The sequence below is a fragment of the Diceros bicornis genome, chromosome X, assembly GCF_020826845.1.
Source record: "Diceros bicornis minor isolate mBicDic1 chromosome X, mDicBic1.mat.cur, whole genome shotgun sequence".
NCBI classification, from domain to species: domain Eukaryota; kingdom Metazoa; phylum Chordata; class Mammalia; order Perissodactyla; family Rhinocerotidae; genus Diceros; species Diceros bicornis.
In genome coordinates this window covers 119,295,879-119,309,425 of record NC_080781.1, presented here as the reverse complement: position 1 = coordinate 119,309,425, position 13,547 = coordinate 119,295,879, and the positions used below count along the sequence as shown (strand labels likewise).

The window sequence follows — 13,547 nt, the reverse complement described above, 5'->3', positions numbered from 1 at the left end:
ACAAGGTACAGTCATACTAGGAAAGGCCTTGGATGTCAAAATGAGATGTAGAGACAAATAGGCAGTTGTGAAACAAAAACAAACAGCCCCACCCCAAAAGGAAAATGCATGAGTATAATGTAATATTTAAAACCTGGTAATGCTAATACCATGTTTCCTCAAATATTTTGCCTCTGTCTTAGAAAGACCTTTGATTTGAAACTTATAAGGTAACATTCTACTTCCACTTGACCTTGCCTAGTGTCATTTATTGTTCTCTCTTTCCTCTCCTATTTTAGACTTTGATCCTGCTCTTGGAATGATGACTGGAATTCCACCAATAACTCCAATGATGCCTGGCTTGGGAATAGTGCCTCCTCCAATTCCACCAGATATGCCAGTAGTAAAAGAGATCATACACTGTAAAAGTTGCACGCTCTTCCCTCCAAATCCAAGTAATATTCTGCTTTTTCTCCACACAAGTCACAATAATTCTAGGAACACTTTCTTCTTTTTCAAAAGAATACCCAAGGGCTTCATAGATGTATGTACAGAAGCTTCACCTAGAAAACAGAAGACAGGAAAATTTTCTCTTGCTAGGCAAGGCTGCATTTTATGCACAGAACGGTAGGTTTCTGTGTGCTGGTTTCAGTACAAATGATAAAACGTGTTTCTAATGCCGTCTGGTAAGGAATTCAAGTGTGTTAGTATAGAAGGAGGCACCTGACACCAATTGCTCAACACTGTCATTTGCAGTCTCTCCTTTTCATAACTGGCCTGCATGCTGACGATGGCAGAAAGAGTGTGGTCTGAGCCTACTTGAGGCACAGGAGAATATACATTTGGTGCTAAGAATCCTCCACTGCTACCAGCTATTCACACATCACTCAAACTACTGCTATTCAACTGATGGGCTGCGATAGTGAGGTGAGGTTCAACTTACTGTGAAGGCAAAGAGGAATATTGAGACTAAGTCAAACTACTTGCAGCCATCCGGTCAATGCAGTTCATGTGCAAATGATCTAGGCATCTATCTTGTCAGTAATGAATAGGTTTCTCTTTAGACTCTTCAAAACATCTGGAAAGATATGGTAGCCATATTTCAGGTAAAATGTGGAAGGAATAATAATTAACTCAAACATTTTTCTGAATCTATTTGGGGTTTTATTTACTTTAAATGATCAGAAGCTGCTTCTGCACGCGACCCAAGCCTCATTAAAGCTTTTTCAATGGTTCTAGTGGTGCTGGGTGGCCTACTTAAGGGAGCCACCACTATAGTTCTGAGAGACTAAAGCTGTTTGTTAACACACACACTCAGGAGTTCAGGCCATAAATCAAATGAACTTGATTATCACAATAAACATGAACTTTTGACATGTGACATGAGACAACTGTTTAATCTCCTACCTTCCATGGGAATCAGTTAATCATGGAATCAGGCTCTGGCAGGGACCCAGATTCTACTTAGTATGGTCTGCTCATAACCGAGAGGATTTTAGAATCAGTCAGGTTTGGTTGGACAAATCATCTTGGCCCCTTTTGCTAGTGAAAAATGTTCTTAATGCCTTCTTCAGGTCTTTGAACTTGGTGTCAGCAGGGTACTTCCTTCCAGACCAATAAGAAATCTAGGAGGCCAGCGTCTCAGAGGACCGAATTGGGAAAAGAGCTAGCATGTCACAGGAGAATTAGGGAATGGAGATTAAGATGGCCCTAGTAGGCCTTACCTGCCAGCTCAAGTGGCCATTCCTGGATTTGTGTTTAGTGCCTAGGTGGATGAGCAGCACTGTTGTACCCTTGTCTCTTACTCTTAGTGCCACTGTCCCTACAAATGTGCAATGGACTTTTTGCTCTTTATTCCAGTGTATTGCTTTTGGATTAGAGAAAGATGTGCATCCCTGATACTATCTTTTTTCACTTCAAAAGCCATGAATTGAGACATTGCCAGTGTTAAAACCTGCTTATGTAAAGGTAGAATCCTGCTGGCTTAATCATTTATTTATCACATAATCAGTGTGTACTAGGCTTTCATTGATTCAATCAAGTCTAACCTAACAGGATGGCTTATAAACTGTAATGTCTAGGTTTGGCGCAAGAGATGACTTTACAGTATGTTCCGTTTCTGAATTTCCAATAATAGCACACAGATACCTTGTATATAACACATAGATCATATTATTGAGCAGTCTTGAAATGAATGTAGAAATATATGGCTTAAAGAGGCTCTAACTTTTGATAGTCTCTAGTAAAAGAAACAGACAGACATCCCTCAAATACATTTATCTTTCCACACCTACAGCCATGCTTTCTCAGTTCTGAGTTGGAAGGGCCACAGAGGGAGAGGGAAGTATTTTACCTTCACGGCTCAATACTTTAGTTCTTCATCTTTGTGTTAAGAATGCTGACTGGGTAGTTAGTGCCAGTAAAGTGGTGGCTTCTGGGAAGGAACCTGGCTTTGGAATTAAATTAAAAAAAATAGCACTCCTGACACAGCTTAAAGTAAACTGGTCTTCAATTTTCTTTTTAGAAGTTGAATTTTGTTAAAAGGGGGCTCAGGTTAACCAGGTGGGGAAAACACTAACGGAGAAGCCTCCCTTAGTTCTCTGCTAAACGCATGGCAAAAGTGCCGTTTTTGTTTACAGCCCCGAGACTTTGTGAAGATGAGATGAGAAGAGCAGGAATTTGGTCTGACTGAATCCCTTATCTTCTCCGGAGCCACCAACCCTGTCTGATAAGGCCTTGATTATAAACTCCAGTCCTTACTCTTACTTGTCTCTAGTATATTCTCTTGTACTCAGTGGCCTCTCAGCATTAAGGTCCTATGATTTAGGGCCTCTCAGTCTCTTTATGTACCCATCCAGTCTGCTTCTGTCTTGTTGCTTCATTAGGAAGTATCTTTACTATCAATTCCTTCCCCTCTCTCCCACCTGACACTTCATCCAGGAGCTTGTCACGTATACAGAACCCTAAAAGTGCTGGGGCTCCCATTTCCCACAAGTTCAGAGTCCAACTCCTAACTTCAAAAGCCTTTCACTGGTTTGCCTCATGTGACTGTCTTCAATCCATCATTTCTACTTGCCACTTACCCACCCTTTAGTCAAGTTCAACTGCTTCCTGATCTCACACTCCTTTCCAGCCCAACTCCAAGCCAACCCTCTCCTGGAACACTTCCACGTGGAAGGTACTAAAATTAAAACAGTAGTTAATCATCACTGTAATGCACTTCCACTTAAATACTGGGTGCTAAATCCAATGGATACTTTTTAGTCCTTAAATTACTTTATTTCTGTACTATATTTAGTACTAGTGACCCCTTCATCCTTCTTGAAATATTAGGTCAGTTGAAGGTGTAAGAATGACTGAGACTACCAGAGAGATTATGTAGATCAAGAAGACAAGACGACCAAGCAGAGCGCCCTGAGGAATTCCAACATTTCAAAATTTAAAAAAGAAAGAGGAGTTTGCATTTCTGTACACCCCTTAGCAGCAAAAGTCCTCAAAAGGCTTAATGTTTACTAGCTGTTTCCAGTTCTTCTCTTCTCTCTTAAATCTTCATTTATGCTTTTGCCCCACTCCTCTATCAAATTGTCCCTTGTTTAAGGACACTTGTGACCTTACAATACTAAATCCAGTGGTCAATTCTCAACTCTCTTCATAATTGACCTAATAGCTATAAACAACACATGATTACTCCTGACTAATTGATATACTTTCTTCACTTGGCTTTCAGGACACTACACTATTGGTTTTCCTCCACCCGCACTGGTTGCTCTTCCTCAGTCTCCTTTGCTGATAACCTTCTGTTCTCCCTGACTTCTTATCATTGGAGAGCCCCATGGCTCAGTCCTTGCACCTCTTCTCTATCTATACTCATACGTTTGATGATCTCATCCAGTCTCATGGCTGAAAAAACTATCTGTATGCCAGTGATACCCCAAATTACATTTTTAGCTCAGCTCTTGAGAACCCCCAAACTTATAGCCAACTCTCTACTTGATATTTCCACTTAGATGTCAAATAGACATCTCAAACTTAATATGTTCAAAGCAAAACTCCTAATCTTTGCCCGAAGCCTTATCCATTAGTACCCTTCTCCATCTCAGATAGTGGCAACTGCATCCTTTCAGTTGCTCAGGTCAAAACTTAAGGTTCGTCTTTACCTAGTTTCTTTCCCTCATACACATATTTAATCTGTTAGAAAATTCTTACAAGTCTACCTTAAAATATGTATCTAGAATCATGCTACTCTCATGATAACCACTGCTAGGACGCAATTTATATCCACCATGATACATTTTCTGAACTATTGCAATAGCCCTCTAGTTGATCTTCCTCTTTCACCCTTGCCCCCTACAGTCTATTCTCAAGAGAGCAGGCCGAGTGATCCTTTTTAAAACCTAAGTCAGATCATGTCCCTCATCTACTCAAAACCCTTTAATGGCTCCTTATTTTACTCACAATAAAGGCCAAAGTCCGTTTAATGGCATAGAAGGTCCTTTAAGATCTGCCTTCCCTTTCCCACATTGTCTCTGAATTGTCTCCTACCACTCTCCTTCCCATCACTCACTGTTGCAGTTATACTGACCTCCATGCTGTTCTGTGAACTCACCAGGCACTCTTCCATCATAAGGCCTTTGCACTGCTTCTTCCCTCTGCCTGGAATACTCTTCCCCTAAATATCTGCATGGCTAAGACACTCACCTCCTTCAAGTCTTTGCTCAAATGTCTCTTTCTTAGTGACCCTGACAACCTATTTAAAACTGCAGACCTCCCTGCCACACTCCCAGTCCTACTTACCTTCTCTATTATTTACATAACACTTACTGCCTTTTAATAAACTATGTTATTTATAGAATGTAAACCCCACTAAGGCATAGATTTTTGTCTGTTTTGTTCACTGATGTATCCCCAGCCCTTAGAAAAGTATCTGATATATAGTAGGTGTTCAATACATGCTTCTTGAGTGATGGAGGTACGGTTGGATGGATGGATGGATGGATACAAAAGGAGAGGTCAGAGGTCTAGAAGGGAAAATAAGAGAGCATGGGGTAATTATTCTACATGCTGACAACTTCCAAATGTATATTTTCAGTCCATATCTCTCTTCTGAGCTTCAAACACATATAGCCAACTGACTGCTAGACTTTTCTAGGGAATCTACATCAAATGTGCAAAAAATTGTAGTATAGTAGACAAACTACCAGATTAAAAGTCAAGAGAATTGTGTTCTACTCCCAGCGCTGTCACCAACTACCTGGGGATCTTGGGCTAGTCACATAACCTCCCTGAGCCTCAGTTTCCTTGTCTGTAAAGGGAAGATATTGGGTTAGAGATCGCCTAGATACTTCCAAGGTTTCATCCAGCTCTAAAAATATGATTCTTGACATTAAAAATGTAGATACCACAATAATTATTCACCTAGAGAAAAGCCCCTCAAAATGTTTAGGAAAAGCAAGAGCAAATTGGTAGGTGGCACATAGATCTCTATACCTTCAGTAGAGCAGGCAGTATGGTATAATGGTTAAGTGCTTGAGCCCTGAAGTGACACAGGCCTGGTTTCATATCCCAGATCTCCTCCACTAAATAGCCATAAGATCTTGAGTAAGTAACTTAACCTCTCTGATATAGACTAGGCAAAATCAGTTCTGGTCCAAAAATTCAATGGATCAAACTAGACTGGAGCTGACTGTGCACAGTCTCCTAAAGATAAATGATGAGTGAGTACCACATTGTCCTAGAAGCAACATCCTCTGATTCCCAGGAGTCAGAGATATGGCAAAAGAAAGCTCTCTGGAACACAATTACTTTTTTTCGCAGGGAGGCTATCAGAGATTTACTGCAATCCCGATTGCAATTCTCAGTTGGTGGTATAAGAAGAGAACAGCACCATCTCTCTCTCCAGAGAAGTCAATTTTGCCAGGATTATTCACTTCACCTGATAGACCTTCTATATGGAGAGGTTACATTTTGAGTCTACTGTGAAATAACAGTAAGCATGGAATAAATGGTGGAATATCATCTGCTATCTGTGTCCAGGCACAGAGGAAAGCACCCAGGAGCCAGAAAAAGACCAACTTTTTCATTTTACTCTCTCAAAACAGGCCAACCTCATTTTGGCTCGTAGGGCTGGTTTCTATAAAGAAAATTAGAGAAAGTGGGTAAATTGAAAGTTAATAAAGATTCGCCAGCCTTCTGATTATTTCCAGTCAGTTGGGATTACATTAAAAGATGTCTGACCCCTGCTGATTGTCTAGGGGGCCTTCAATCTTAGACTCTAGTAAAATCAACTCAAAGACTTTGCAGTGTGTAAATTTGGCAAACCAGTTTAATGATCTGTGATGCTCCTTTGAAAAGAAGCAAGATGCAAGTGGTTTATAGGTCCTCTATGCTGCTCCCTGCCTCACTTCTCAAATATCAGCAGTGACTCTGATCTTAATGCTGATTGCCCCAACACAGCTCTCCGGAGTGGGTGTTTAGTTGTAATTAGAATTGCTAGAAGCTCCTCCTTTTCCATTACCAGAGATTAGAGTTCTTTATACTCCCAGTTATCTTGAATCATTTTACTTGGAAGTTTTCTCCTCCATCGAGAGTGGTGATTGGAGTGTTACAGGAGTTTAGCACTTTACCTGATTAATAGGTGGACTTTGAATTTGAATATGGAGTTATGTTGCTATGCCCAGATCACTGTATTTCAGTGGGATTAGAAAATCAGGCCCAGACAATAAAGTGCTTTGAGCTGTTAATTAAAGAACAAGTACTATCCATTAAGGAAGATAGTACAGCCCATTGCCTTGCTTGGTGGCATACACCTAAATCTCAGCAAATGCTATAAAAGAGGCTTTCTACATTTACCCAAGGAAAATAAATAAATCCTCAGCATTCTTGACATTACTCTTAGTGGCTTTTATGTGCCTTTACTTAGCAGACAGTCACCACAGAATAATCACAGCATCTAAATAGGGTGATGACTTCATCACAGAATTTTTAAATCCCACGAAGGTAGTCAAGGGAAAGAGCCTTTGTATTTTCAGTATTACATGTAACTGCTGCAGTAACCAGACATTCCTTCGAGTTTCTAAATGAATCTAAAGGTAGACCTAACTAAGCAAACTCAAATAACATAAAAAGGTGATTATTTGCTTCACAATAAGATTCTGTACTATTGAATTCCTTTAAATAGTAAATTTCAGAAGGATTATAAAATAAGATTTTATTCAAGGGACAAATCGATAAAGAAGATATGGTATATATACACAATGGAATACTACTCAGCCATAAGAAACAATGAAATACAGCCATTTGTGACAACATGGATGGACATTGATGGTATTATGCAAAGTGAAATAAGTCAGAGGGAGAAGGTCAAATACCATATGATTTCCTTCATTAAGTAGTAAATAACAACCACAATAAACAAACACATAGAGACAGAGATTGGATTGGTGGTTACCAGAGGGGAAGGGGGGAGGGAGGAGGGTGAAAGGGATAATTGGGCACGTGTGTGGTGATGGGTTGTAATTAGTATTTGGGTGGTGAACATGATGTAATCTATGCAGAAATAGAAGTATAATGATGTACACCTGAAATTTATACAATGTTGTAAACCAATGTTACTGCAATAAACAAAAAAATAAAAAAATAATAATAAAATAAAATAGGATTTTATTCTAAAGCCTTTGATTTGAAAACATGGCTCTAACTATATGGATGCTCTTGAAAATTCTTTACCTAGATAGTCAGTGGCCGAGTTGTTCCATGGTCAAAACCATATGTGTCTCCACAGCTGTGGAATCCTCTATCAATAAGACTAATTCCTTCCCAAACCCAGCCTTATCTAAAGATCTGGATAAAGCAAGGAGCTAGGAGTTTAGAAGTCCAGATCTTAGCTATAACTCCACTCCAGACTTGTGATAAGGCTTTAGAAAGCCCCAGATGGGTAATTAGGAAACCTAGGTTCGATAATAGTAAATAATAATAATAATAATACTATAATAACTGCTATTTATTGGGAACCTATCAAGTGCTAGGCATTGTACCACATGCAATATAGACAGTAGAGTATCAATTATCCTACAATAACCCTTGTAATGTAGAGGACAGTATCCCTATTTTACAGATGAAAAAACGAGGTTCTCAGAGATTATATAGTTTTCTCAAAGTCATACAGACAGGGAGTAATTGAGTTAAGGTTTAAATCCAAGTTTACCTGCTCCAAGCTCATGTTCCTTCTCTTTCCATCTAACTTGGTGACCTTGAATGAGTCACTCAACCTCACTCAGCTAAGGTTTTTCCTCTGTAATATGAGTTTAGACCAAGTCAGTGGTTTTCAACTCTAGCTACACATTAGAGTTGCCTGAGGAGCTTTAAAAAAAATAATGCACAGGCTGCACCCCAGACTAATTAAATCAGACTCATTGAAGTGGGGCCCTGGCATTGTTCATTTGTTTGCTTGTTTGACTCCCAAGTTGATTCTAATGTGCTGCCAGAGTTGAGAATCACTGGAAGTGTGATTTCTAGAATCCTTTCCATTTCTTAAAAACTCACAAGCATAAGTCTCAAGAGATTCTGGACCTCATTTTCCCCTTTTTGGCTAAAACTATAACCTCTCTGGTATCCATGACTAAGACATTTCAGATTCATGCTCACTAGGTTATCTTCTTTTTCCCTTTAAACTTCCCATATGGAACAAAAATCAATATAGCAAGTTCTTGAAATTACAGACATTTAAAAAATTAACAGAAACTCTGTAAATTCCCTGAATCCCTCTACCCTTTTTATTGATTATATAGAGGAAAAGAGTGTTAGGAGAACCTGATTATTCCTGAGCCACACTGATAAGATAGACAATGGTAGCAAATTGAGGACTCTAGAGATGCTGATACCCAAGGAAGCTCCAAAATCATCTGCTTGCCAACTTGGATAGGAGTCAGTGGGGGCCTTGGCCTAATCTACAAGTGAGACTCATTTATTTTTGCATGTGAGCTATAATCACTGGTTGTTGAGCTCTCCAAATATGGAGCTGGGAGAATTATTGTTAAGAGCTGAATGGAAAGAACGGATTACACAAAATAAATCCTTGCAGATACAAAACCAACACTAGAAAAACCCTTGACCATCATGCTTTGTTTTGTTGGGCTATGAACTATAGGATTTTGCTTGGAAAATGCTTTCATACATATAAATAGCAACAAGGAGCTGGCAGATACAAAAGGCTTTATGTATAAGATGAGTGAGTAGAAAGCATATTTTTTAAGCAGAGGAGGGATCATCTCATTAAGTAGCTTTTTAACGACTATCTAGCCAAATTTATCTCACTTTAGTTAATGATTTCCCAGTTGAGCTCACTTTCTCTGCTGTCTTGCATACTTCCCTCTAAATGCTGCATGATTGGCTCTGGACCTCACCTCTCCAGCAAGGAATTTGAGGAAGGGCTTACTGGTATCAAGAAACAAAAAACCTAAAAGGGATGGTTTGTACCCTGGCTGACTTTGTCAACCAAATAAATCTGATAGCTATAAATATTTTTGTAAGTGTTCACCCCATCATTGTCAAATTAATCCTGAAACAGTTTTTTCAGCAAGCATGAACAGAGAAAATATAGAAACTACAGACTAAATGAAACAAACCGTTCTCTCAGGGACCCTGGTTCTGAGAATTCCTGAAAGTAGGAGTTTAAACTGAGTGGGATTTCCCTCCACTAACTGTCTTCTTAATAAAAATGACTGAAAATGGGCGTAGCTGGGTTGTCACAACAAAAGTAAAGAACAAAATTAAAGAACTCTGGATGGGACAGACAGACAGGTCTGAGTCTTTATCCTGTAGATATCACAGTTTCCAAATCATTGAATAAAATGATTTTCAAGTTCGTGCAACCAATTTGCTGTGGAGCAGAGGTGAGCACCTTGGAGATGACATGCTTCTGGCACTCATAGGTGAAAGTCTGATGGGGAGAGTAGGGCTACCTCTGGGACATGTTAGGTTTCTAAGGGGTCTGTCCCAAACATTTTAATTTCAAATCCTTTTTCACTTATGCTTAGATCTGCCACCTCCTGCAACCCGAGAACGACCACCAGGATGCAAAACAGTATTTGTGGGTGGCCTGCCTGAAAATGGGACAGAGCAGATCATCGTGGAAGTGTTCGAACAGTGTGGAGAGATCATTGCTATTCGGAAGAGCAAAAAGAACTTTTGTCACATTCGCTTTGCAGAGGAGTACATGGTAGACAAAGCCCTGTATCTTTCTGGTAGGTGTTTAGTCATGAGGACTGTGCCCACCAGGCGCAATGCAGAGATTGGGGATCAGTGTATTTGCATCTGTGGCAGCTAAAGTTTAGACCTAATGATACCCCTTCTTGCCTTCAGAGATGGAAAATGCATGTTACAACCCAACTTTTTCCTTTAAAGTTCTTCAGTAGTTCCCACTTGTCTATGGGATAACTCCAAAACTCCTTACTTGTAGCCTCTAAAGGCCTTGATTGGCTGTTTTACCTCTCACCGTCATCTCCCAATCCTTCCCTCACACACCATGTGCTAACCACACTAAACTAATTCTAGTTCCCAGAATGTGCTGTGGTGTTTTATGCCTTTTCCTCTGACTAGAATTACTGTTTCCACCCCCACCCACCATACACATATCTTCACACCCTAAAACTCCAGCTCAAGTGTAACCTCTTCTGGAAAGCTTTCTCTGACTTCTCGCCCCACTCTGCCCCAGGCTGGTTTGGGCATCCCTTCCTCAGTGCTTCCACAGTACCCAGTGCTTCCTCCTAACATGACACCTATAACACTATGCTAGAACTGTCTCTTTACACATCTGTCTTCCCCACCCAAGTGTGAATTCCTTAGGGGAAGGGTCTATGTCTTACTTAACTTTGAAACCCCAGCATCTAGCACATTACCTGGCACAAAAGTAAATGCTCAAAAATAGCTATGGAAGTCAGTTAGATGTCAAATATTTCTTGACTGCTAGGCAGAATGCTAGGTTTCTGAGGATATAGCAAAGACCAAGACAGACAAACTTCCTGCCATCAGGGATATATTCTGAAGATGGCAAAATATGATATATATGTAAATAAATAAATTAATATCAGGTACCTATAAGTGCTATGAAGAAGATAAAAAGGCTTATGTACCTGGGGTTGTTAGGAAAGCAAGTCTTCTCTGACATTTGAATTGAGATCTGAACAATATGAAAAGTATTACCATGTGAACATCTGGAGAAGAGCATTCCAAAAAAAGGAAGAGCAAATCAAAGGCCCTGAGATGAAAATGGACTTGGCATGTTCAAGCAGAAGAAAGAAGGTTAGCATAACTGGAGCATAGTAAACGAGAGAGAGAGAGGCAGTTGAAGGGAAATGAAGTCTGAGAGGTAAGCAATGCCAAATCATGTTGGGCCTTATAATCTATAGTAATGAGTTTATTATTCTGGATGCAATGAGAAGCCACTGGAGGATTTTAAGGAGCAGAGTGACATGATCTGATATACATTCTAGAAATAACACTTCTGGGTAAAGGATGGACTGAGGGGCGTGGGCAAGGGTGTTGAATGGAAGATATATTAGCCAACTGTAGCATTAGTCTAATCCAGAATTGATAGTGGCTTATATACTACAGTAGTTGGAGTGGAGATAGTAAGAACTACTTTGCATAAAGTCTCTTGTTCATGGTAAAAGTTCAGATTTTGGGATACTGAGGCAAGGAATTATAATTGGAATGATTTCTATTAAATATTATAAAATGAAGTCCTTTACGTTTTGAGGTGGTTTCAAGATAAAGTTTCATGGCTAATCGTTTGCTCATTTTGAATTGGTATCGTTCTTTATGGGGCAGTGGGCAAATAAGCCTGAAGGCAGAAGACGCAACTGGAAAGGGCATAGAACAATTAACTACTTCCTTGCCTAAGAGTAATGGTTTGGAAGAATTGGGTCCAAGTGCTAGGCATTTTGTGGTGGCAGAATCTTCAATCAGGTAACAGGTGCTTGTTGGACATCTCCTTTCTGTAAATTATTGTGCTAGATATTGCGCAGAGTAGAAAATGAGTAAAACCCAGTTCTTTCCCTTAATAAACTTAGGGTTAGTGTGCAGTCATACATTCATTTAATAAAGAAACATTCAGCATCATACATTGCTCAAGACACTGATAAGACACTCTCAGTGTTAACAATAATAAGAGATTGACAGTTATGAGTGCTGTAGGAGAACTATGAATAGTGTTATGGAAGTTCAGAGGAAAAAGAGAAAGAAGAGAAAATTTCTGACTCCTGACTGGTGTATCAAGGAAGGTAACATTTGGACCAAGTCTGACACAAAGAAAGCATTTGAATGTGAACAATAGGGAATAGATACAGCATGAGCAAAAGTACAAAGGTGGTAAGTTTTGATGAACCTTCAAGGGAACAATGTGTAGTGGTTTTGTGTGCTGAGCAGACATGAAAGGAGGAGGGAAAATATCAGCTGTTAGCACACTTTGAAATGCTTAACAGTTGGGTGTTTACTCCTCAGGTAATAGGGAATTGTTGAAGAGATTTTTTAACAGGAAAGATGATTGTTTCTGAAAGATTAATTTGACAGCTCTATATAAAAATGTATTAGAGGAGAGAAGAAAAAAGAGGAGAGGAGGTCGGTTAGACGCCTGTTGCAATAGGCCAGAGAAAAGGTCTTGAGGGTTTGAAAAAGTAGGCTGGTAACATGGGGAAGGAGAGGAGGAGACAGATGTTGAATACTCTTATTACATTTGCTAAGTGCTGTAAAATCTAACTGAAGATTCGACAGCACTTAGCAATGATAACAGAGCATTCCACAATAGACTATTTTAATAAGAACTTAAAGATCTTGAAAAGCCCTGAACAGTTGTACATAAAAGATGACATACTGCTCAGGAGGCATCCATCCAATCGTCATTGAAATCAGCTCTCTGGTAACAGCCACCTCCTGGAAACATTCTCAGGGCTGCCAAAGGAAAGAGGATTGCAATCAGTGATCTGAAAACAGCTAAATTTTGCCCTTTAAATTTGAACCTGCTCCATGAAAGTTCACAAAAGCTAGAAACCTCCTGAACTGGATGGCTCTTCTCCCACATTGTAAAAGAAAGAGGTTAAAACAAACAAAAGTCCCTTAGAAAAGGGGCTAGAAACATAGAAATAATCATTTTGTTCTATTGGAGTTTGAGCACCTTTGGGAGCTGGCGTTGTGCACAGCACACCACCCTCATAACATCACAGTGTCTTTCGTGTGTTTACACAAAGCTTTCATATCGTCCTCTCATTTGATCCTCTCCATGATCCTGGGAGAATAGACAAGGTAATCATTAATAGCCATGTTTGTCTGATGGCTCAGGTAATCAAATAAGATTAATGGGTGTGAAAATGCATTGTAAACTGTAAAGCGCTCTAGTAAAGTTTGCTTATGAAATGTATTTATTCTTCCTCTTTCTGAAAAAAATGTGTGGCAATTTTAGTGTTACTGGGCATTATTCTTTACAACAGCTTTATTGAGGAATAATAATTGACATACAGTAAACTTCACATATTTTAAAAATACAATTTGATATTATTGACATATACATACATCTG

The 13,547-nt window shown here is 39.5% G+C and overlaps 1 protein-coding gene across 2 annotated transcripts in view; it reads left to right on the top strand.

Moving 5' to 3' along the window:
• Positions 1-13,547, top strand: part of ENOX2 (ecto-NOX disulfide-thiol exchanger 2) — a 254,192-nt gene that overhangs the window by 199,591 nt on the left and 41,054 nt on the right. For both annotated transcript variants that reach the window (XM_058536719.1, XM_058536720.1), the window contains exons 4-5: positions 279-434; positions 10,014-10,220. In XM_058536719.1, the coding sequence (XP_058392702.1) occupies positions 279-434; positions 10,014-10,220 (363 nt within the window). The remainder of the gene's footprint in view (positions 1-278; positions 435-10,013; positions 10,221-13,547) is intronic.